General features: G+C 35.4%; 1 protein-coding gene across 5 annotated transcripts in view; it reads right to left on the reverse strand.

Moving 5' to 3' along the window:
• LOC138698282 (cytochrome P450 4C1-like) overlaps positions 1–22,724 on the reverse strand; it is an 82,634-nt gene that overhangs the window by 23,997 nt on the left and 35,913 nt on the right. For 3 of the 5 annotated variants that reach the window (XM_069824070.1, XM_069824072.1, XM_069824071.1), the window contains 4 exons: positions 20,461–20,567; positions 17,096–17,186; positions 8,386–8,571; positions 3,269–3,338 (listed from right to left, as the gene is read on the reverse strand). In XM_069824070.1, coding sequence (XP_069680171.1) covers positions 3,269–3,338; positions 8,386–8,571; positions 17,096–17,186; positions 20,461–20,567 — 454 coding nt within the window. The remainder of the gene's footprint in view (positions 1–3,268; positions 3,339–8,385; positions 8,572–17,095; positions 17,187–20,460; positions 20,568–22,724) is intronic. The other 2 variants (XM_069824069.1, XM_069824073.1) reach the window with 1 other exon arrangement.

The raw sequence follows: 22,724 nt of genomic DNA on the forward strand, positions 1-22,724 counted from the left end.
CGACTAAGTTACGCCAGTGACCTTTCAATAAATCTTGCTGTGCTATCGGAAGTATAGAGATGCTTATCGGGCAGGACATGGAACATCCATATGCAATGGAACAGAAGCAGATTTTTCGTGCACCCGTGATGGAATGAGTTGCGTAGCGATTGTGCTTCCTGGCACCATCATCCAACACAGTACGCATTCTTTTCAAGATCTAAACCAGGGTACCATACCTTTCATGTAAATCTGTCTTCTCTCACAGATCTGTATGAGTTGTTATTCCTTCTTCAGTTGTAAGATAAACTCTTCTAGAATCCACCACTACTACCATCTACCAATCTTTGGACATACTACGAAAAAAATCAACCATATCTGGGAGCCAGTTTGGCATCACGCAAACACAGGAGATGGCCTATTTCTTGAGAAGGCGATGCTAATGAAAGGCAAATTATTGTGGCGAGTGTTGATGGAAGTATGAAGAAAAAACGAAATGATCCAAGAAAAACCCTCAAAATCCGTTTTTGTGCACAAGACTTAGAACTCTACCATCGTTCAGACATTAAGTGGGGTTCGCGATCTTCGTAAGCTACCAGGACAGAAAATTTGATCGATAAGGAGAATAGCAACAAATAAAAGCGGTTCTAAAAGAAATTTGAAGAAGCTTTACAGATAACACTTTCATGATATTTCACCATCACCCATTACACATTAATTGTAACTATCTCGCACCATACACGGCAGAGGTTTGTTTGTAACGGTGCTGCCAAACCTTTCTTAGGAGTGACTTTATTAAAATGTATCGATATTTTTTTTTTACATTGGTACTTTAATTATGTCGTCATTGGAATTTATGATGGCCCTTATAAACAATACACACAATGCACACAAATAATATATCTACAGTATATACAGGGGGTCTCAGAAATACTTTCAGAAACCTTGGGGGGGTTCTGGCTGGGGTATGGGAGTGAAATTAAAATGCAATTAAGCCTGGTTTCAGAATTCCTCCTCAATATCTAAATTGTCGTGTTTTTGTTGAAATTGCATTCAATTTAAATAAGTTCTTTAGACCGGGAAGTTTTGAAATGAAAGCCGTGTGTGTGTGTGTGTGTGTATGCGTGCGTGCGTGTGCTGCGTGTGCGTAGGGGAGATTTGGGTAGTATCGGTCATCGGGTAATATCGGACAGTGATGTTTCTTTCATCTACCACCAGATGGTACTACATTGATGTTTCTTTTATCTACCACCAGATGGTTGTAGCAATGTTCAGATGTCGCATACAGAAACGTAACCATGTCACTTAGATACTACCATCTGGTGGTAGATGAAAGGAACATCATTGTCCGATATTACCCGATGTCAGATACTCCCAAACTCTCCCCTGTGTGAATAAACAAAAGGAAGAGAAATGTGATTTTCCTAGTTTTGAAGACATGAAATACTATGGTTGCTTAAAATTTGTTACGAAGATTACATGAGAGTTGATATTGAGTGAAAAGAAATAAATATTGCAAGTTAGGTATGGGCATGATAGAATGTGTGTATAGTTATAAGAAGTGATCTGCTCAAGCATATGGTTGAAATAAGACATAATAAGGCAGGTGATATGGCTTAGCTTTAACGCACTGAAGTTGAGGTCTCGTGTTCGATTTTCGGTCCCGACGAATCTGGTCGAGGATTTTCCCTTGGTTTCCTTCAACTGGATGTAACTGATGTAATGGCGAATGCCGTATTGCTCTCCAGTTACCACAAATTAATAGACAGAGTACAAGAGCAAAAATCATTCGTGACATTGAACTAGGGTAAGGTTGCCTATATCGCACCACTTTAGCATTTATAATTTTTATTGAACAATACAGTTTTTATTTTCTGCATGCCTTTACAGACATACATTCCCAGAACATTTACCTTTCATGTAAAGAGGAATCCTTGAATTTGATTTAATATTTTTTAATTAGAATGACATTTTCCAAACACTTGTAAGTGGTGCCATTTAGGCAACTAGGTTCCTAAATAGCACTTGTGGTTTCTTAAATCGCACCTCTTTAACTGCAGGGAACAGGATGAAGGAAAGCTTTTAATATTGAACATATTGAACAGTATTTAATATGAATAATGTAATAATTGCAAATTACAAGTTTATTGAAATTAATGAAAGAGAGTAACGCATCTTCGAATGAAATTGAAAAAAAATAGAGCATAAATTACCTAACATTTAAACTCGCTGAATGCGTTTTTTTTTGTTACACATTTTCCATGTGCTTCACTAGGCAGTTCAAACTGTAAACTGCGTCACCTTTTCTCCACGATTATCTCGAAGCCACCTAAGAACTGCTTCATGATATAGCTGTCTGAAATGGTTTGAAGATAGAAACATCTAAAGGCTGGGCCTATGAGTATTATGACGAGGAAGCTGAAACAGGAGCACATCATTTTCCCCAGATAATCTAGCTCCGTATAGGTGGACATACATAAGCAGCACTTTTTTCTATGGCAGGTTTGAGTGACAAATAAAATGTTTGACTATTCGACAAATTGTTCACTGTTGATGTAACCTGACTCAGAGCAAACAAATAACGATTCTAAAGGAACACCAGCACTGTTTGACGTTTAAAGATTATTATGGGTGGGACAAAATACCTGGTGCGCTTGTAAAACACACACTTGTTGTATTAACGCCCTTTTCACCACTTGATATTGCACTCAAATGATGCATTCTTCGTTCAGTTAAAGTTTTTGGGGTCTTCTTTTGTACGGCTAGAATTGCTACAGTTGCTCATATCGCACCGGTGCGAATTAGGCACCTACAAAGTGGTGCAAATTGAGAAACTACGTCATAAGTTGTTATTTCCTTCAGTCTAGCCTATAATCACCACATGTTCGAAAATCCTACTAAGTTAAATGTTCTTTAATATTTCTTTAAACCAATAACATCTTAAGATTATGGATTCCTTTGCATACAAATCCGTTATTTACTTACAAATGTTAGCTAAATATACATCCACCTGAGCGATTATATTAGATACACTATCACCAAACTGCAGAAACAAAGAAGTGGCAGAAATCAAGTGACATGGTGGAAGTTCATATGGTAGATTGTAAGAAAACCGCTAGATGCCACACTACTACAGTAACTTGTTTAAACTAGCAGTGGTGCCATTTAGGAAGCGGTGCGATTTATGCTACTCTACCCTATATAGAATAGCGATCTGAACTGCGAATTAAAGTGACTGTAAGTAAATAAAACTAAACAAAAATATATAGCCTAATTGTTGCATACTTACTTGTATACTGCTTTGACATAATCTGAATCCTCAGTTAGCTGGGCATTTACACAGGTTCCCATAGCAGATTCTGTGAATGAGTGAAATATCGCATTTAAGTACATTTATTACAGATAGAGAAAGCAAAATATGATTTTATAGCGTTTTTTAAGTAGGAGTAAAAGTATAAAAGTACAATTTTTTGTAAGAATATATTTTTTTTTCGGAAAGTTTTAGAAGAAGGAAGCGTGCAATACCTGTACTAAGGACGACCCAGAATTACTTGTGCCCACGTGTATCAACGTCGGTTAGTGTAACCACTAGTTAAAATTGTCACCTAACCCCTGGTTAAGCATTTTTATGGTGGATCGACCTCGGTTACGACTTAAATAGAAGGTTAACCACAGTAATCTCTAACCGGCCATATTCGAGCGGTTAAAGGAGATAATCAGTGATTAGTAGAGCAAGTAAGCAAAATGGCAGCCAGGGCCACAGATGTTTATTTCGAAGACGATTATTATTGTACAGTACTTGAATTACTTGGATAGGCCTAGAGCGTGAGTGTGAAGTTTCTTTAATGGAAAGAGAGAATTCTTACGAGACAGAAAATTTCAGGAGGTTGTCGTTTATCAAAATCTACGAATGGCTCACTTGAAATAACACAAAAACAGTCATATTTCTTCTATTGATGGCATGCTTATATTACGATTCTATATAACTTATTTTCTATATTTTAAGAGGGAGTACTTGAATATCTCTTTCTCTATTTCACTGGCTGAACAAAGAGAGGTTATGGATGGATCTTAGAATAATGAACAGTAATCTGGTGTAAATGAGATCCTGGATCGTACACACATTCCTACTAATCTTTTCCATCCTTTTCCTTTATGGATATTCCTTCTTATTTATATAATATATTTAAATATAGTAAGTAAGTCTATCGATACTTAACCTCATATTGGAATATAATCGTTTTTGTATTCAATTTTCTATTTTGTACGATTTTAACCTAACAGCACTGAAAAACAAAGAAATACAACTCGCAAATATAACAGCGCCAAAGGCAAACAAATGCAACGCGAAAATGTAGGACACGTTCATTTCGATGTAGAACGGAGTGAGCGCAGTCGTTTTCAGACGTTGACTATTATCTTTGCAGCGGTGTGGATGCTTTCCTTTTGTCATTTTGTAGAAAGAGTGTACCATCATAGACTTTACTCTGGTTAAATGAGGTGTCAGTTAACCATGTTTAAGTAATCGGTGATTATGAATGATGCACAGAAATTACATTTTAACCACCGTTACTGTTTAACCGTCGTTTCGTAATCTATGATTACTGCGTTTTTAACCGATGCTGATGCACTTCGCCATTAGTGAGCAAAGTTATTGGTATTGGTAAGAATTTAGCTTGTTTAGAATAAGTCTTAGAAGATGCTAGCTTACAATATCTGTTTCAATAACGAATTAAAATGACGCTGTGAACAAAGGTATTGTTGATCTAAGTCTATACCTATAGAAATTGAAAAACAGTGGAGTTTTGAGTTCAAACAGTAGGTTTAAGTCATTAATTCAGTGCAATAACATTAACTATACAAAAGGATTTTAAAGAATTTGCGTGCTGTGTGTACAGAAAGTTAAAATTAAAATGTTAAGACTTTTTTTTAGTGGCTTATTTTACGACGCTTTATCAACAACTTGGTTATTTAGCGTCTGAATGAGGTGAAGGTGATAATGCCGGTGAAATGAATCCGGGGTCCAGCACCGAAAGTTATCCAGCCCTTGCCCATATTCGGTTGAGGGAAAACCCCGGAAAAAACCTCAACTAGGTAACTTGCCCCGACCGGAAATCGAACCCGGGCCACCTGGTTTCGCGGCCAGACGCGCTAGGCGTTACTTCACATGTGTGGACATGACTTCTTAAAATAAGTGTAAACTGTATTTAAAATGTGTTCTATTTATTATTTTTTTTTTCCATTCGTGTAACTGAGTTATTAGAATGTTTCTAATGTTAGAACAATTAAGGCATCTAGGTCCATAAGAGCCTAAGACACAAAATAGTAGTGTGAAGAAAAACTGAGTTTTGTGAAACTTGAAATATCTGCAAATTATCAGACACAAAGTGCTGAAGTTATGTAAAAAGTTAAGGAGAGTGTATTTTTAAAGAAAAAAATATGGGTACATGTTTCATTATGGAAGCGATCATTTACGAAATGGAAATATAAAAATGGAAAATTTTTCCTTTTGAGGAGGTGGAAAAATTCAAATATCTCGGAATAACAGTAACAAACATAAATTATAGTCGGGAGGAAATTAAACGCATATATGGGAAATGCGTGTTATTATTCGGTTGAGAAGCTTTTATCATCCAGTCTGCTCTAAAAAAGCTGGAAGTTAGAATTTATGAAACAATTACTGTTGTTTTGTATAGTTGTGAAACTTGGACTCTCACTTTGAGATAGGAGCAGAGGTTAAGGGTGTTTGAGAATCAAATACTTAGGAAAATATTTGGAGCTAAGAGGGATGAAGTTACAGGAGAATGGAGAAAGTTACTTAACGCAGAGCTACACGCATTTTAGTCTTCATCTGACATAATTAGGAACATTAAATCCAGACGTTTGAGATGAGCAGGGCATGTAGCACGTAACGGCGAATCCAGAAATATATATGGAGTGTTAGTTGAGAGGCCGGAGGGAAAAACATCTTTGGGGAGGCGGAAACGTAGATGGGAGGATAATATTGAAATGGATATGAGGGAGGTTGATAGAGACTAGTTTAATCTTGCTCAGGATAGAGATCGATGGCGGTGTTATGTGAGGGTGACAATAAACCTCCGGGTTCCTTAAAAGCCATAAGTAAGTTAAAGTCAGCACATCGATAATGGAGCATACTTACATTTCTGCAGGTTTCTGTAAGTTGAGATTATAATCAATACTAGTGGCTTGTGCAGAAAATGCTGCAAACTAAGTTCATTAGACGTTCAAATAAAAATTTTTCAGATTTATTTTCAATGAAAAATACAAGACATTTTGAAAGTTATTTGCTTCCATAATAATGGAACATACTCCCTCGAATGGTTTTTTATGCCAAATACTTTTTCTTGAACCTATCCACCTTCAATTTTTGAGTTTCAACGCGAAAACGAAAGTAACAATGTCAGGGCGATCAGTGGGTTTTTCATGCCATAGCTATTTAGGTCATTGTGGATTGTAGGTGAAAGTTACAAAAAGGTCAGATTTGCTATTCTTTCGAAAAATAGACATAGCATTTTGATATAGCTGTTGCATGTAGAGCTTAAAATGTAGAGGGTAAAATCATTTTATCCTAAAAGATCTTGCTGAAATGATCGGGAGACTACAAAATTTTGTAGGCCTCTTATTTTATCAGTAAGTAATCCTTAGGAACTGTAATTTTTGCGCTTTCTCGAGCCAATACTGTAGAGTATGATTCGTATAAGTATCTACACAACACCGCCATTAAAAAGACCCAACCCCATTTGATTAATAACAATAAAAATATTTGATTTTTAATAACATTATTATCTTACACATATATACCTATATATTAACATCATGGCATTAACTATCATAATATTTCATTTCTAATGGTAATAATGTCATCAAACAACCTCACGTTTTGTAGATTTTAATATCCAGTACACACCTGTACTCATAAAATTACACACAGCAGAATCAGACCTGCAAATTATTTTTAGTAAGTCTTGAAGTTTTTAATAACCAATTGAAATTGAACTCTAAATATGTCAGCAATCCTGGAGGTCATGGCCTTCGTGTAATAACCTATTGTTTATTGTAGTGTGTGTTTTGTTTTATTCTGAAATGCAATTAGTTCTCAAAACTAACGAAAGTTGGATTCTGGAAAATAGGAAAAATTATGTAGGAAAACTAACGCTTTACTGAAAATTGCTATTTTTCTGAAAATCTTTGGATGCCAAGCTTCAAAATAACAGTTCATGTATTAAAATCCGTTCAGCCCTTTTCCCGTAATTTCATTACCAGTTCAAATTATATATATATAGATGAATGCAAGATTCTTTACAGAAAAACTGAATTATTGAATATGTTCTATATTTTAACGAGGGAAATGTCAAGTTATTTCAAAGCATTGATTTGACGTTTATGTCCTAACACAATTGCCCATTTCTTTTCAGGATTGATTTTGAAATCAAAGTTCTTTATCCATGTCACAATCGAGTTCATGTCTTCATTCAGTTTATCTATATCGTGTAAAAGTGAAGAGATGTAACATTGAAGATACAAGCATACAAGCGATAATTACAATGCTTTACAAGTGATGTAATATTGTATAAATAAGCATATATATGTGTATGTTATTCTATATTTGGGATATTAACTGTTAAAGTTCTCAAAAATAAAGGAATGGCAGGCATTTTCAGTAAATTATATTTCAAATATCATAAAGGCAGAAGAAACTTCAAAATTCTTGGAAAGCTTATACTGTATTTATTAACTGTTAACATTTCAGGACCCTTAGTACAACTGATTCTAAGAACATGTTCTTTTTTTGAAATATGGAGATTCCGTATTCCCTTAAGAAGATATTGAAGGAGAGAATCCGAAAATGGACGAAACCTAATAGGTATGCCTACTATATGGAAAGAAGGTAGGCCTATGAAGATATCGTGTGCTTATCACGATGACCCCCCAGCCGTTATAACTGGCTTTTATAATCTGATTTCGTTATTTGTCGTAGCTCCGCAAGTATATAATGACGTTTTGTGGGCACCGGTCACATACACTGTCCAAAATTTCATTAGAAAATGTCTTACTCCATGAGGACTCGAACCTTCGCGCATTCCGTAACACAAATCCTAGGTAGAATGCTTAGACTTAGATTACGACGCCGAGGTGCGGGACAACGTATAGAAAAGGAGGCGAGACCTGGCATGTGAGCTGCGCTTGAGAGGAAAGATTGAGCTCTCCGAAAGTGACTTCGTGTCATGATAGTTAATATCTTACAAATCTACTGACACGGTATTCCATCTCACAACCATCAAACTAAAAGCTGTCTTCCTCCTTCATACCCATTGGTGATAGAGCCACTGCACGATACAATCAGAGGACACGTCTTGTCTTGTCTATTGTAGGTAGCCTACTTACCGCAGATAATATCCAGAGTGCAGACAGAGACGTAGGGGTAAACGTCGAAGACTCTTCCTCCAACTTCCTCCTTTAATTTCTTCACTAGAATATCAGCCTTTTCTGAAAATATTGGGACGAAGTTTTCCAGTATCTTGAAGTGGAAGGATGGTGTGATGATCTTCCTGTGTGTGTGCCATTTTAAACCTTTGAACATCGATCAATATTATTTAAAATAAGAGTGATACTTCTAAAATGTACATTAAATTAGAATTGTGTAATAATGTAGGATGTTTTCTAAAAGAAATGTGCCGCATGTGTGTATGTATGTGTGTGTGTGCGCGCGCGCATGCATGCATCTATGTATACGTGCTGATTCGTAAGTAATGTCATTAATATTGGGGAGGTATTCCTTAAGATATTTCAAACAATAAAGCTTAATATGCTTTTGCTCGTTTTTGCTTCCTTTCTGAAAGAAAAAAAAAAGATTTATATAAAACATTGAATAGCGTGTATGGGAAAGCCATTGATTTAATTCCCATTATGCTCAGTAAGTTTAAGAGAGTAGTGTATTATGATAGGAAATTATTGAAGGAATTTTAGTTTTCCCTTTGAATGTACAGAAATTTGATCCAAACAAATATAACTTTTCGTTCTGAAAAAGTAATTTTAAAATGTATGTCGTTACCTCAATTTGTAACTTCCTTACTGACTCACGTCGTACATAGTTAGAAAAAAATGGCCCAGTCTAGATGGGAATCCACCTGCATATTAGCAGCAAGTTTCGCGCCACTGTCTACAAGTAGCATACAAACAAGTCTCTTCTTTACTGCATATAGACTACATGAAGCGTTATGTTTGAAACTGAGTAAAATGAGGCGGGCCATTTTTTCTAGAACTGCACCTACATAGCTACAATGTTTTATTTTTATTTGAAAATGAAATCATCTTTGTTGAAATTTGTTATCAATTTACATAATTGTTACAGTTGCTGCCAGGAACGACTGCCCATGATGACGTATGTAGGTAAAGATAAACTTTGCCTTACCCTCAGGTTTTGGTGCACTAAATTATCCCACAGCTAGCTTTAGTTCTGCGTTACAGATCTTTGGAAACGTTGCACGAAGGTTGGCGGTCTTCTGTTTTCTCCAATTTTTATATTCGCAAACTTACTACACTAAGACCGTTTCTGTATGAAGAATTGGTCCCGTGCGTTGGTATTCTGCCAAATCAACTTAATAATAATAATAATAATAATCCGAGGCACGACAGCCCATGAAGGACCATGACCGACCAGCAGGCTGCCGGCCTCACGTCCACATGTCGAAGAAGAGGTGGACGATCATGCAACCAGAATGGAGGTATCGTGTGAATAGCATGATTATCGCCTTAGCCGTTATAGCTGGATTTCGCTACCTATCGTACCTGCTCAAGTTCATCACGATGCTGGGTGGGCACCGGTACCATACACTGGCCCAAATTTTATGAGAAAATTTCTTCTCCCATGAGGATTCGAACCTATGCACATTCCGGAACGCGAATCATAGACAAAATAAACTTAATACTAATGCTAATAGCATACACATTTGAGACACAAATGCAAACTCACTTAAATGACTTATTTTTTGGCACGTAGCACAGAGGTGCAGTCTGAAATAATGCCTGAAGTACAATGACGTTTATTGGCTGAATTGTCACTTATATGTCAACGGTACACGATCCATCTTAGCTCATTGGCCGTCGTTCGTGACGACAAGCACGGCTTACATGCAATTAACCGTCACAATATGCAGCATACCACTTGTACTGGAGGCATTTCACGAGAAGATCCGAGCAAGGAATGCAAGTTTTCCCCCCCACTCTTATAACTTACCCCCAACACGGAACCGGCCGGCCATTGACTGAGTCTTGTTTGTACCAACCGGCCAATGACATCACCTCCATCCACCTTCTTCAACAACGCTGAGTTATTGGCTTACTCTCTCCTCTTACCTCGCAAGGACTATACTCCCCTCGCAGGGATCCTCTCGTGAAATTTGGATAGTAAAATTTGATTTAATTAATATATAGTTTTTTTAAGTAAAACATAATTGCAATTAAAATTGAATGAAGGGATGCTGAATAAAAATCTCAGTCGCGTCAAAGGATATATTTAGAAAGAATATTTTTTATAGAAGCGAAATATTTTTGCGAGTTATGACATCAATGAGAATATTCCTAAATAGCACCCTACAATTTTTTAATATCGTTTATAAGAGTACGTACAAATATATATATATATATTTAGGCTATTTATTTATTTCTAAACTTGTATTCGTTTTCTAGGGGAAGTATTACAAACATGGAATACCATATTTGGTTTTTCTCGTTTTGTAACCTACATGTTTTGAATACTGAACGTCAAATATCGTCCTGTTTATTCTTGAATGTCCCTGTGAATGGACGTTCGTAAGATGTGATGAAATGTTTGAAAAAAATAATTCCCTCAAAATCTAACATATTTCCTTCATAAAAATGAAGGTACAAAAATTGAATGCTATAAACAAGTCGCAAGATTAACAAAATTGCAAATCAAGATGGCCTCTACCACGAAAACACAGAACAAGCATTCAGCATCTTCATTAGAAGGTGTTTTTCCAACCGTAATACTGAATCCAGATGAATCGTCTGTCACATCTTTTCTCGAACTTGTTTAATGGCTTTTTGCAATGCATCTCCATCTCATTGTTTTCTAAGTTTATTGAAGGTGAGGTTTTTCCTCCTCTTACAGGTGCCAACACTAGTTACGAAACAGAAAATCATGGGATAAAGATTGAATACTAATAATACTAGTATTTTATATTTGTGACAGACTGATGTTGTCAGAAATAACCTCAAACTGGATAGACGACAGATGCTTCGGAAGAGACGGAATCCACCTAAATCGGAGGGGGGCTGCAGACATGGGATCCCTCTTCGCGCGGGTAGTTACTTCAACATGGCGCGGCGGGATCGAGGATCCATCAGCTGGCAGCGGCACCGAAGGACCATCAGCCGACGGCGGGGGAGTGGGACTACCGGCGGTCAGCGGGGGTGCGGTCGAAGACCTATCCGCGGGCGGCGTAGACCTGCAGTGACGGCGAGGTGCCACGGGGATTCAGAATGTTCAAGTAAGGACAGGCCTACTAAGACTACTGCAGGTTAATTGCCGAAGTATTAGAAATAAACTTATTCCGTTTTGGAACTTGGTCGATGTTTATAATCCAGATGTAATAATTGGGACGGAATCATGGCTTAGGGAAGACATAAATGACTCGGAAATTTTTAGGTCGGATTATAGAGTCTTCAGAAAGGATAGAAGTGAAAAGGGAGGGGGAGTTTTCGTTTGTACTAAGATAGAAATAAGTAGCAATCTTCTGTGGATACATGAGGAAGTTGAAATATTGAATGTTCAGATAAGAAATGGGCTGGAAACCTTAGATGTAATAGCATGTTACAGACCACTCAGTGAATTAAACAATTTAACTTTGCACAAACTAAATGAATATCTTAATACAGTATCAGAAGACCGAAACGTAGTAATTGCTGGGGATCTAAACCTCCCGAAAATTAACTGGAACGGGATTTCAGGTACAAATTCAGATGCACAGACCCTTGTTAATGAATTGATCTGGCGTAAAGATTTCACGCAGGTAGTAAATGGTCCGACGCGTGACAATGCCCTCTTAGATGTTTACCTACTAAGACCTGTCTCTCTCTTTGTCAACTCTGAAAGTCTTCATAAAATAAGTGATCACAATAGCGTCTTATTAGAAATCTTATGGGAAAACACAGTAAATCCGAGGTCAAGTCCAGTGTCTGTCTGGAATTTTAACAAAACCGATGTCCATGAATTACAAACGTTTCTACGACAAAAGCATGATGACTTTCTAAGGACTGAAGGAAATATGGAAAATGTGTGGCATAAATTTAAGTGTATAATTTTCGAGGCATTAGTAAAATGTGTACCTTCTAAAATAATTAAGAAAAATCCGGACCCAGAATATTACACTAATTATATTCGCTACTTAAAGAAAAAGACAAGGCGCGCATTTAGCAAACGTAAACGGAGCCATGAGCATTGGGAAAAATATGTTGAATTAATTAAGAAACTTGAGTGTGAAAAAAGGTTAGCTCAGGAAAATTTTCTAAAAACTATTTTAAAAGAAGATGAAAGTAACAATTGGAGACAGTTTTATAATTATGTACGCAGGAGAAAAGGGGAAAATGAAGTAGTGCTTTTACGAAAGCAGAACGGAGAAAGTATAACTGATGACAAAGAAAAGGCCGACTTATTAAATTCCTATTTCATTTCGGTTTTCAATAATAATAATAATAATAATAATAATAATAATAATAATAATAATAATAATAATAATAATAATCCCGCTGATAGGAGTGGTTGTGTCACAGACCGTGAATGTGAACCAAATTCGACTTTCAAAATAACTTCCAAAGGGGTTAGAGAGAGAATAACGAAATTAAAAAATCGGAAGTCTCGAGGACCAGATAGTATTGCTACAGAGATTCTTAAATTAGGTTCCGAGGCCATAATTCCATACTTAATGCGTATATTTCATGTTTCCATAAACAATGCAGCTATTCCATGTGACTGGAAATCAGCTATAGTGGTACCCATACATAAAGGTGGAAATAAATTAGATGTCGGAAACTACAGACCGATTAGCCTTACATCTGTCGTATGTAAAGTCATGGAGCATTTGATATCGGATTATATTCGTCATGTTCTAAATGCGAAAGACTGGTTTTACAACCGTCAGCATGGTTTTAGGGAAGGCTTCTCATGTGATAGTCAAATTACGTCGCTGGTTCAGGATCTAGCTGAAGAGGTAGATAGAGGCGGAAGAATCGATGCAGTTGTGATTGACTTTTCGAAAGCATTTGATTTGGTGCCACATGACATATTAATAGATAAGTTAAGTAGGCTAGGAATAGATAAAAGAGTGGTGCTATGGATCCAAGAATTCTTAAAAGGTAGAATCCAGAGAGTTAGAGTAGGTCATGAAATATCGGAAATTGGAAATATAAGTTCAGGGGTGCCACAGGGCAGCGTTCTGGGTCCATTACTCTTTATAATTTACGTAAATGACCTATGCCAGGATATTACATCAAATGTGAGGCTATTTGCAGACGACTGCATTATCTACAGAAAGATTAGAAATAATTCAGATGTAGATGCTATTCAAACAGACTTGAATAACATTTACAACTGGGCGTTAAAGCATAGGATGAAAATAAATGGTTCTAAAAGTAAATCTATAACATTTTGTAAAACCCGAGAGGAAACTAGTCTAAATTACGAATTCAGTGGTGTTGTAATTCCGCAAGAACAATGTTGTAAATACCTAGGAGTGTATTTAAACTCCAAACTTTCTTGGGGAGAGCATGTTGATAATGTTACAGGCAAAGCATGGAGGGCACTTCACTTTATTATGAGAATCTTGAGAAAGGCTAGCCCCAAATCGAGGGAAATAGCATATCTAACATTAGTGCGACCGTTAATGGAATACGGAACTACGTGTTGGGATCCCTATAGAATATATCAGATAAATTCCTTAGAAAGAATCCAGTATAGGGCAGCTAAATTTGTTAAAGGTAAAAGAGAAGATGGGAACGATACGATAAAAGAACTTAAATGGGAAACTTTGGAAAACAGACGTAGGAAAACTAGAATAACATCATTGTATAGAGCACATCTAGGTCAGAAAGCATGGGTAGACATAACGGCTCGGTTAGAAAAGCCAACGTACTATGGTAGGAACGATCATGATTTTAAAATCAAATGTAGGAAACAGAAAACGGATGTAGGTAAATTCTCATTTTTAAATAGAACTATAAATGATTGGAATGACCTACCTGCAGCGGTCTTTGAGGGCTGTCCTTCCTTAAGGAGATTCAAGAATAATTTAAAGAGTTATGTATAAAGTGAAAATTAAAATTAAGGTGACATTCAACACTTAATTTTTTAAGGTGGCATGTATTTATCTAGCCTGACGAGTTTACTTCCTTGGTTTGAATTGTAAATTATTTAAAAATAGCGTGTAAGAGGGCCTTACACTAGAAATGTTTAGTTTAAATGTAGTTCTGTTTATAAGTATGCATAAGGGTGTAATTATTTGACTTATTTGAACTATTGTATCAGTGAAGCGAGGTGAGTCAGTGAAATTATGGTTTTACAGTGCAGTGAACAGTTCCGATCAGTGATAATTTATAGCGTCAATGAAATGTGTTCTATAGTGTCAGTGAAATGTGTGCTAAAGTGTCAGTGAAATGCGTCATAGTGCCACTACAGGGAATGAGATGAGAGTAAAGTGAAAGACTATTGAAAATTATGTAGGACCTATACATAATTATGTAGGTTGTGTTGTAAAATTAGGTGTTTTATTTTATGTTTAATTATTATTGTGTTAAATTGTATTGTGTATTCTTATTGTATTGTGTATAAAATTGTATATGTGTTGTAAATTTTATTATGTAGGCTATTGTAAATTTTATTGTGTATTGCTTATCATTTTAACTGTGTATTGTTAATATTGTATATACCACTGCCACCGGGTGCTTGCCCACTTGCAGTGTAAATAAATACATACATACAAAACGTTTCATAATTTAGAAACGAGATCACTTAACCATATATTGCTGTAAACGTACATTATTACTCTTTAAGGATAAAGGTTGTTAGAAAAAGTATCCAATATATTAGGAGACGATAGTAAGACCTATACATCGAAACAAGAAAAAATATCTAATAAACATGGACTCTATAATACATACTTTCTGAGATCTGAACACTTGTTCATAGGAGGTGCTCAATGTGACGTCCATTCATGGCAATGAATTGGTCTGCCGTTAGGCGTAAGGAATTACGCACTCATTGAAATTGAACTGGTTGTTCTTGTTGTACTGACATGCATTTAAGACGAGATCCTGTATTGTCTGCACATTGTTGATTGGAGTGGCGTAGACCAATTCCTTCAGGTTTCCCCATAACCAAAAGTCTAGGGGATTTAAGTTTGGGGAACGAACAGGCCAAGGTGCGAGGCCTTCCCGACCAATCCAGCGGTCCTGAAATATCAGCATCACGTGTTCACGCACATTGCGGAGAAAATGTGCTGGTGTGCCCTCGTGGATGAACCACATCAGTAGCCTTTGCTGACATGGCACATTCTCCAGCAAGATAGGTAATACGTTAATAAGAAATTTCTCGTAACTAGTCCCAGTTAATCTCTGTGTTAGCACGTATGGCCCTATTAATCTATCGCCAAAAACGCCTGCCCATACGTTCATTCAGAATTGGTGCTGATGCCTTGTTTCTTCAACTGTATGGGAATTTTCATCAGCCCACACATTCACACATGCTAATTATGAAAATTCACAACACCATCTCTGCTGAAGCCCGCTCATATCCGCAACCAAACTTTTGTTTCCAGTATTCCTTGCGACGTATCAACGGTATGATTATCTGGTAGTCTGCTGTGTTGTAGAGAAGAGCAATGCATTGCCATGAATGGACGTCACGTCATTGGACACCTCCTATGAACGAGTGTCCAGATCTCAGAAAGTATGTGTTGTAGACCCATGTTTATTAGACATTGTTTTCTTGTTTGGATGCATACTATCACCTTCTAAAATATTGGATACACACTTTTTAACACCCTATATAATTACATCATTAATATTTCTAACATTAACGAATAAGAATGTATATTCAAGAAATGCACGTACCGCCAACAGGTTTACTTTTCTAGAAAACGCAATAATGATAAACTTTTCAACAGTTCATCTTCTAACTCCAAACTAACACATTTCCGCGAAAGTATCAGTGCGTAGTAATTTGGAAGGCTTTCGCTAGACACGTTTCAGGCCGTATATCAACTATTTCATATTTGTACCTCTAAGTTATTTCGTATTTGTAACTCTTCATTTACAGATTCACTATAGTTATGGTTAATATGGTAACAATTTTATTGTTGATAAATTATGTTAGTCCTTGTACTATGAAAACTGTTTTATTGATGAAATCAACATAAAACAAGAAGTTCTTAACAGAAAATGAACCATTTATGCCTGACATGACCATGTTGTCTGAATTTCGCTTTTATTCTTCTCACAATGGACAGACAAGTAACTTATGTGGCCGATTGGGATGAGTATCTTCAAAAATTGTACGTAATCTTGTTGTGAATGTCTTCTGTCACCAAATCCCATCATCATCAGAATCTTAATGTCCTCATTTTGTGTTAAGAATATCTTGTTTCAAAATGATGGCATCAATAAAACTGCTTTCATAACACAGGGAATATCAAAATGATTGTTACCAAAGTAACCATATCCATAGTACTTCTGTATAAAACAAATGATCTCTCAGTTGATATTAGAAAAACTGCAAAGTGTCATTAAAAATTTTTCATGATGACGCCATATTTCACACGAAATTAGTTGAAAAAATGTTGTTTCTATAAAAATATTATTTTCTAGATGTATGGTTTGACATGTCTCAGCTTTTTATCCAAAATCCCCTCATTCAATTTCAGTTGAAATTATGAGTTACTTTATAAACACTATAATATGTAACTAAGAGAAGACCTGATAACTTAATATCAATCGGGAAAACATGACAGTTTATAGACTTACGACAAGGAAAACAAATACTATTAGAAACTATATTTCTGCATACAACAATTTTCCATACCTGTAGAAGTGATTAGTCCAGATCCCAACCAGGGTTCCATAATCTTGTAAAGTTTGGTCTTTTCTATTGTATGTGTGTTGTTGAGCACCGCCTGCAGAGAATTAACAATAATAACTTGTACTATATTAACACATAATACTGGTACAATAACTTGCTTGAGAAATGTACTTAACATTGGCAGGGGAGGTATTTATGGTGATTAATTTTATCATTTTGTTATCAATATTGGTGTCGGCGAAGTTTGTTGGAGATTGATTTGTAATCTTGGCGGAGATTAATGGAAATTTTGGAAAATACAATTATTTTGGAATTGGAGTACTGACTCAGTATGAATATTGCTTTCCAAATAATTAACATTGAAGTTTCGTTAGATTATGGTAAAGGTACGGTATTGCCAATATACAATATTTGTTGGATTGACACTGTATTTAACACACATTCATTAAAAACTAAAAAAACTTGCAGCCCTCAAATTAACACTTTTAAATTATCAGTGAAATGTTGAATTCTCTGTCTTTTGAGATCACTAATGTAATCAGAACACCTAGAATACCATGTAATATAGCCTACTTGGATATATTACAAATTCAAGTGAAAAGAAAGTAAACAAAAAAACTCAGAATATGAAGTTCACTATAAAACGACACAATAGTAATAATTCGCGAATGTATTCACATTTCGCTATTAGAACTTTATTATGCGATTTGTCGCGATTGTTTCATCCGCATATTATTAATCAGAATCACTTAATGCGTAAAGATTAGCAAAACCCTAATGTATACCTATCATGTCGTTATTTTCGCGAACATCATAAATACGCGGCCCTTACTATTGACCTACACAATTTGGCAGAAGTAATATTAATGAATTCCTTTGAAATAATAGCTGTAGGGATTAGTATAGTGTATTTCAAGTGATATGTTCGGTTCAAGTTTGTCGAGCTAACAAGAACCGAAATCTGCTTTGAAGAAGCGGATCTATTCAGCTCGCTCGAATCTGCCCCTTCAAGCTCGCTGACCTCTCCTATCTTCCCTCCCAACCCTCCATGCTTTTAGCTACGTATTGAGTTTAGAACAAATCTTGTAAAGTTTTAAAAAAAATGTTTAAATTATGGTTTATTTAACGACGCTGACAACTGCAGAGGTTATCTGAGATCGGAAACAACTCTGTATAAGATGGACACATTTTTTTACGCGTATTTCTGAATTTGACCTCAAAGCAAGGCTTTCCTTAAATGATGGTAACACTTCGTGAATAACTGTGAATAGTAGAGACTCTAGTGAGCAGCAGCTGAGAGAGCGGTGGTGTTACATGGCCAGATTGGATTCTTACATCTATCTGACTGCAGTACGATAGCACTTTGAGATTGAAAAGACGAGGTTCATTTTCCCAAATATTGAAAAGAAAAACTAGTTGACTCGAAAAATTTCATAAATGAACCACAATTTTTAAAATTTATTCTGCTGAAAATCCTGCGAAATAAAATTTGAAGCGAAAGTTTCATGTTTTCTTTCCTTTCAGAGAAAATAATTGAAGAGGATAACAACAGAAAATACTTCGTAGCAGTGAACAAAAGGTGCAAAAATGAAAAATCTATACTGAAAAAGGAACTTTAACACACCTGTTGATCACAATGTATAATCTGAATTATAGCTGTGTTGAATTTGTGCGAGTACGACTCTATTCTTCTAATTTTCAACTATGGCTGTTGTTGAAAGCAAAACAATCAAATCAGAGATATGTAGTTGCTCAATAGTAATTGCTGGAGAATAATCAGTTGCAGCAACTGCATTGTGTAGACTATGTGTATTTTTCTAATTCATGTTATAAAAGAGTTGAAAGTGAACATGAGTACTAAACACATATAATTTACCCTTTCTCATAATAAAATGTGATATTTTTTTATTACTGATACATTATTTTTTTTTTGTTTCAGTTGTATCAGATAAATATTAGTCTACACATCTGAAAATGTGTATGGATTGAAACTGGTTACTGCTTTGGTGTGAAGTTTTGATATCTGAAATTTGAGATGCACACAGGACCACTTTTAGGAATGGGTTCTGTGTCTCAAAATCTGATCATCCTAACTTAAACGGTGCACTTTGCACCCGAAGTCAGATTTCCAACGTTTTTCACAGTTACAAAAGTACTCTTTAGTTCCGATATCGAACGTTTATATTATTTTTTCGGTGTGCAATAACTGAGTAATTTATTTCTGTACAAATGAAAATAATAATTCAAGAAAATAAACTAAAGAGAGAATTATAGTTGGTAACACACTACAGTGAAGGAGTTGGTGCGAAACTTCCAAGATGTACTTCCTTACAAATGGCTTTTAATGAACCCGGAGTTTCATTGCTGCTCTCACATAAGCCCGCCATAGGTCCCTGTCCTGAGCAATATTAATCCAGCCATATCACATTTCCCATCTCTCTCAAATCCATTGTAAAATTATCCTCCCACCTACGTTTTGGCCTCTCTAAAAATCTTTTTCCATCAGATCTTCTAATACTTTATATGCATTCATGGATTCACCCATACATGCTACATGCCCTGCCCATTTCAAACGTCTGGATTTAATATTCCTAATTATTATGTTAGCTGAGGAACACAATGCGTGCAGTTCTGCGTTGTGTAACTTTCTCCATTCTCCTGTAACTTCATCCCTCTTAGCCCCAAATATTTTCCTGAGGACTTTATTCTCTTGCATCCTTAACATCTTCATCTCTCAAAGTGAGAGAGTTCAAATTTCACATCCAAACAGAACAATCGGAAATATAATGGTTTTATATATATCAACTTTAAGCCTCTTTAGAGCAGACTGAATGACAAAACTTCTCAACCGAAGAATAACAGACATTTCTCATTTTTATTCTGCGTTTAATCTCTTTCCGAGTGCAATTTATATCTGTTACTGTTGCTCCAAGTTATTTGAATTTTATCACCTCTTCAAAGGATGAATTTCCTATTTTTATATTTTCATTTCGTACTAGGTATGTTCTGGTCACGAGACATAATCATATACTTTGTCTTTTCGGGACTTACTTCGAAACCTATCTCCTTACGTCCTTCAAGTAAAATTCCCATGTTTTCCCTAATCATTCATGTTTTTTCTTCTAACATATTCACGTGATCGGTATAAAGAAGCAGCTGATGTAATCCTTTCAATTCCAAACCCTCTCCGTCTTCTTTGTTCCTTCTAATGGAATATTCTAGAGCAAAGTTAAAAAGTAAAAGTGATAGTGCATCTCCTTGCTTTATCCCTCAGTAAATTGTTCACATAACATGTATTACAATGGGAGAGCATGTGTCATCTTCAAGACTCTTGATATTTTATAAATGAAATACTGCATAATACTGACCTCAGCGAAATCTGGATGTACTATAGTGATTGCCGGAAATGGACCAATCCACCATTTCATAAGGGGCTTGTATTGTACCACAATTTTGTAAGTTAAACCCCATCTGTCTGCAACAAAAATATATCATAATTAAGTTTAAGCTATTTGGTGTACAATATAATTTTAGGTTTGGGTTTTGGGAAATTGTGTTCATCTTAAGATAATATTTGGAGAAAGTATAATGTTTGGTTAGGGAACATGTATTTATCTGAAGATAATAACTGGAGATTGGTTTATAATGACAGACATCCCTTTTTGGAGAATTAGAAAAAATGTAATTCACTCTCAGCTATTAATACTGACGATTCTATGACAGGCTTTGCCAAGGGGCTCATTATGAGTCTCGAGACTCCTCATTTGTATTCACGGAGTCCGGAGCCAGTTGGAGTCCATCAGTTACCTGAGCACAGTGGTGGATAGCAGAATTTCCGACTGTACCAATCCCAGACCGCTTGCAAAACAGGCGAAAGTGTATAAAATTATTTTCAATATCAGGAGGAGGAAAAATAATTGTTTATAGAAGGGAATGGTAATACATTATGTCTTCTATGCCTGAAGTGTTTTAAAGTATCAGAATTAGTAATATTAGTCAACGTTATGAAATATATCATGAATCTTAATAATGACATGTTTTTGGATACGAAAGAGATTAAAACAGGAAGATAAATAGCGATAATTTTGTTATAGTGCAATGCACTATTATTATTATTATTATTATTATTATTATTATTATTATTATTATTATTATTATTATTATTAATATTATTATTATTATTATTATTACAGGCTTAATTATTTATTTCTTCTTAAATTTATTTATACACGCTTTGACATCTGTGATCGTATAGCGTGTAGGAGATTGGGTATATCAGTAGGCAGTTGTAGTGTTTGATTTTAGATTATTGATTAACGTTTATATTGGTAATTAAAGCAGTGATTAATCTTCGTATGTAAATTTCCAATCCGGCATTGTCTTTGTGACTGAAGGAAACCATGGAAAACTCCAGTAAGATTGGTCGGCCGTGAGGTTAGAAGCCGGGACCTCCGGAATACCATCTGAGCCGACTCGCTCGGTGTATAGTTGTTGTTATAACCGTATTATTATTATTATTATTATTATTATTATTATTATTATTATTATTATTATTATTATTTTGTTCTGTTGTCCCATAACGTCCTGGCATCACATAGGCCAGTGATGTCAAAGCAAGCGCATTTTTCGGACCTTGACGTCGTGCGCGGACATTAAGCGCTAGGTATGCTAGGAGGAATAAGCAGCCTGTTGGATTAAGAAAACAGTGGTGCACAAACTTCAAACGGAACGTGAAATTTTATGTCGTTATTTTTATATGGCTTCTTTCTGTTTGATATTTTCTATATTGTATGTAAAACAAAAGTACTAACACCTATTTCTTAGCCTAATATTGCAGTTGTTTTTTAAACGTTAACAACGTAAAGAAGGAATATTCACACAAATTCCATAATAACTACAACTATACTGTAGTAAGTGAATTAAACACATCATTCATAAAGAAAGTGTTATCCCAAAGAAAGACATTGAATATGACATGATAAGTTGAAATTGATATTGATAGTATCTTTAGATTATAAAATTAATTAAAACAATATTATAGTACAAAGCAATGTTGTGTAGGTATATGTTTTAACTGTAACTAATATTACATTATAAAACTCTTATCGCATTTTGCTTTTGGGTGATATTGGTGCGCAACTTTCTGTTATCAGAATATTAAATTAGCTCGAAATCTGCTGAAGCTATAGGGCTGACGTTGCACCAAAACATAGGCACATATCTTTTGTTTGTGATGTAACAGTATTTGCTTTGTTAATTCATTGCCTTACAAACATTTTTCATGCGAATATTTTCAAACATTTTAATACACTATCTTCAGTAATACATATTTACGATATATTAGATTTACGAAAACATTGTTTCATTACCTGTAAGGCTATTAAATAAACACACCTGAAAATTTCACTTTTCTGTAAAAAAGTTGACAAAATATTCCTTTTGAATAAAAAAGCAAACTCGTGAAAATTGAGCATTAAAATTAAAACATACATTCTTATAATGCACTTATACTTCTCAGACAAATCTAAAAATTAACATGAATACAGTTTTAATAAGTTCTCTTTCCTTTATCCATTGAATCAGTGCTGGCCATCCCTGTATATAGCTCGACGAAGCGGCATATACTATCTCT

The sequence above is a fragment of the Periplaneta americana genome, chromosome 4, assembly GCF_040183065.1.
Source record: "Periplaneta americana isolate PAMFEO1 chromosome 4, P.americana_PAMFEO1_priV1, whole genome shotgun sequence".
NCBI classification, from domain to species: domain Eukaryota; kingdom Metazoa; phylum Arthropoda; class Insecta; order Blattodea; family Blattidae; genus Periplaneta; species Periplaneta americana.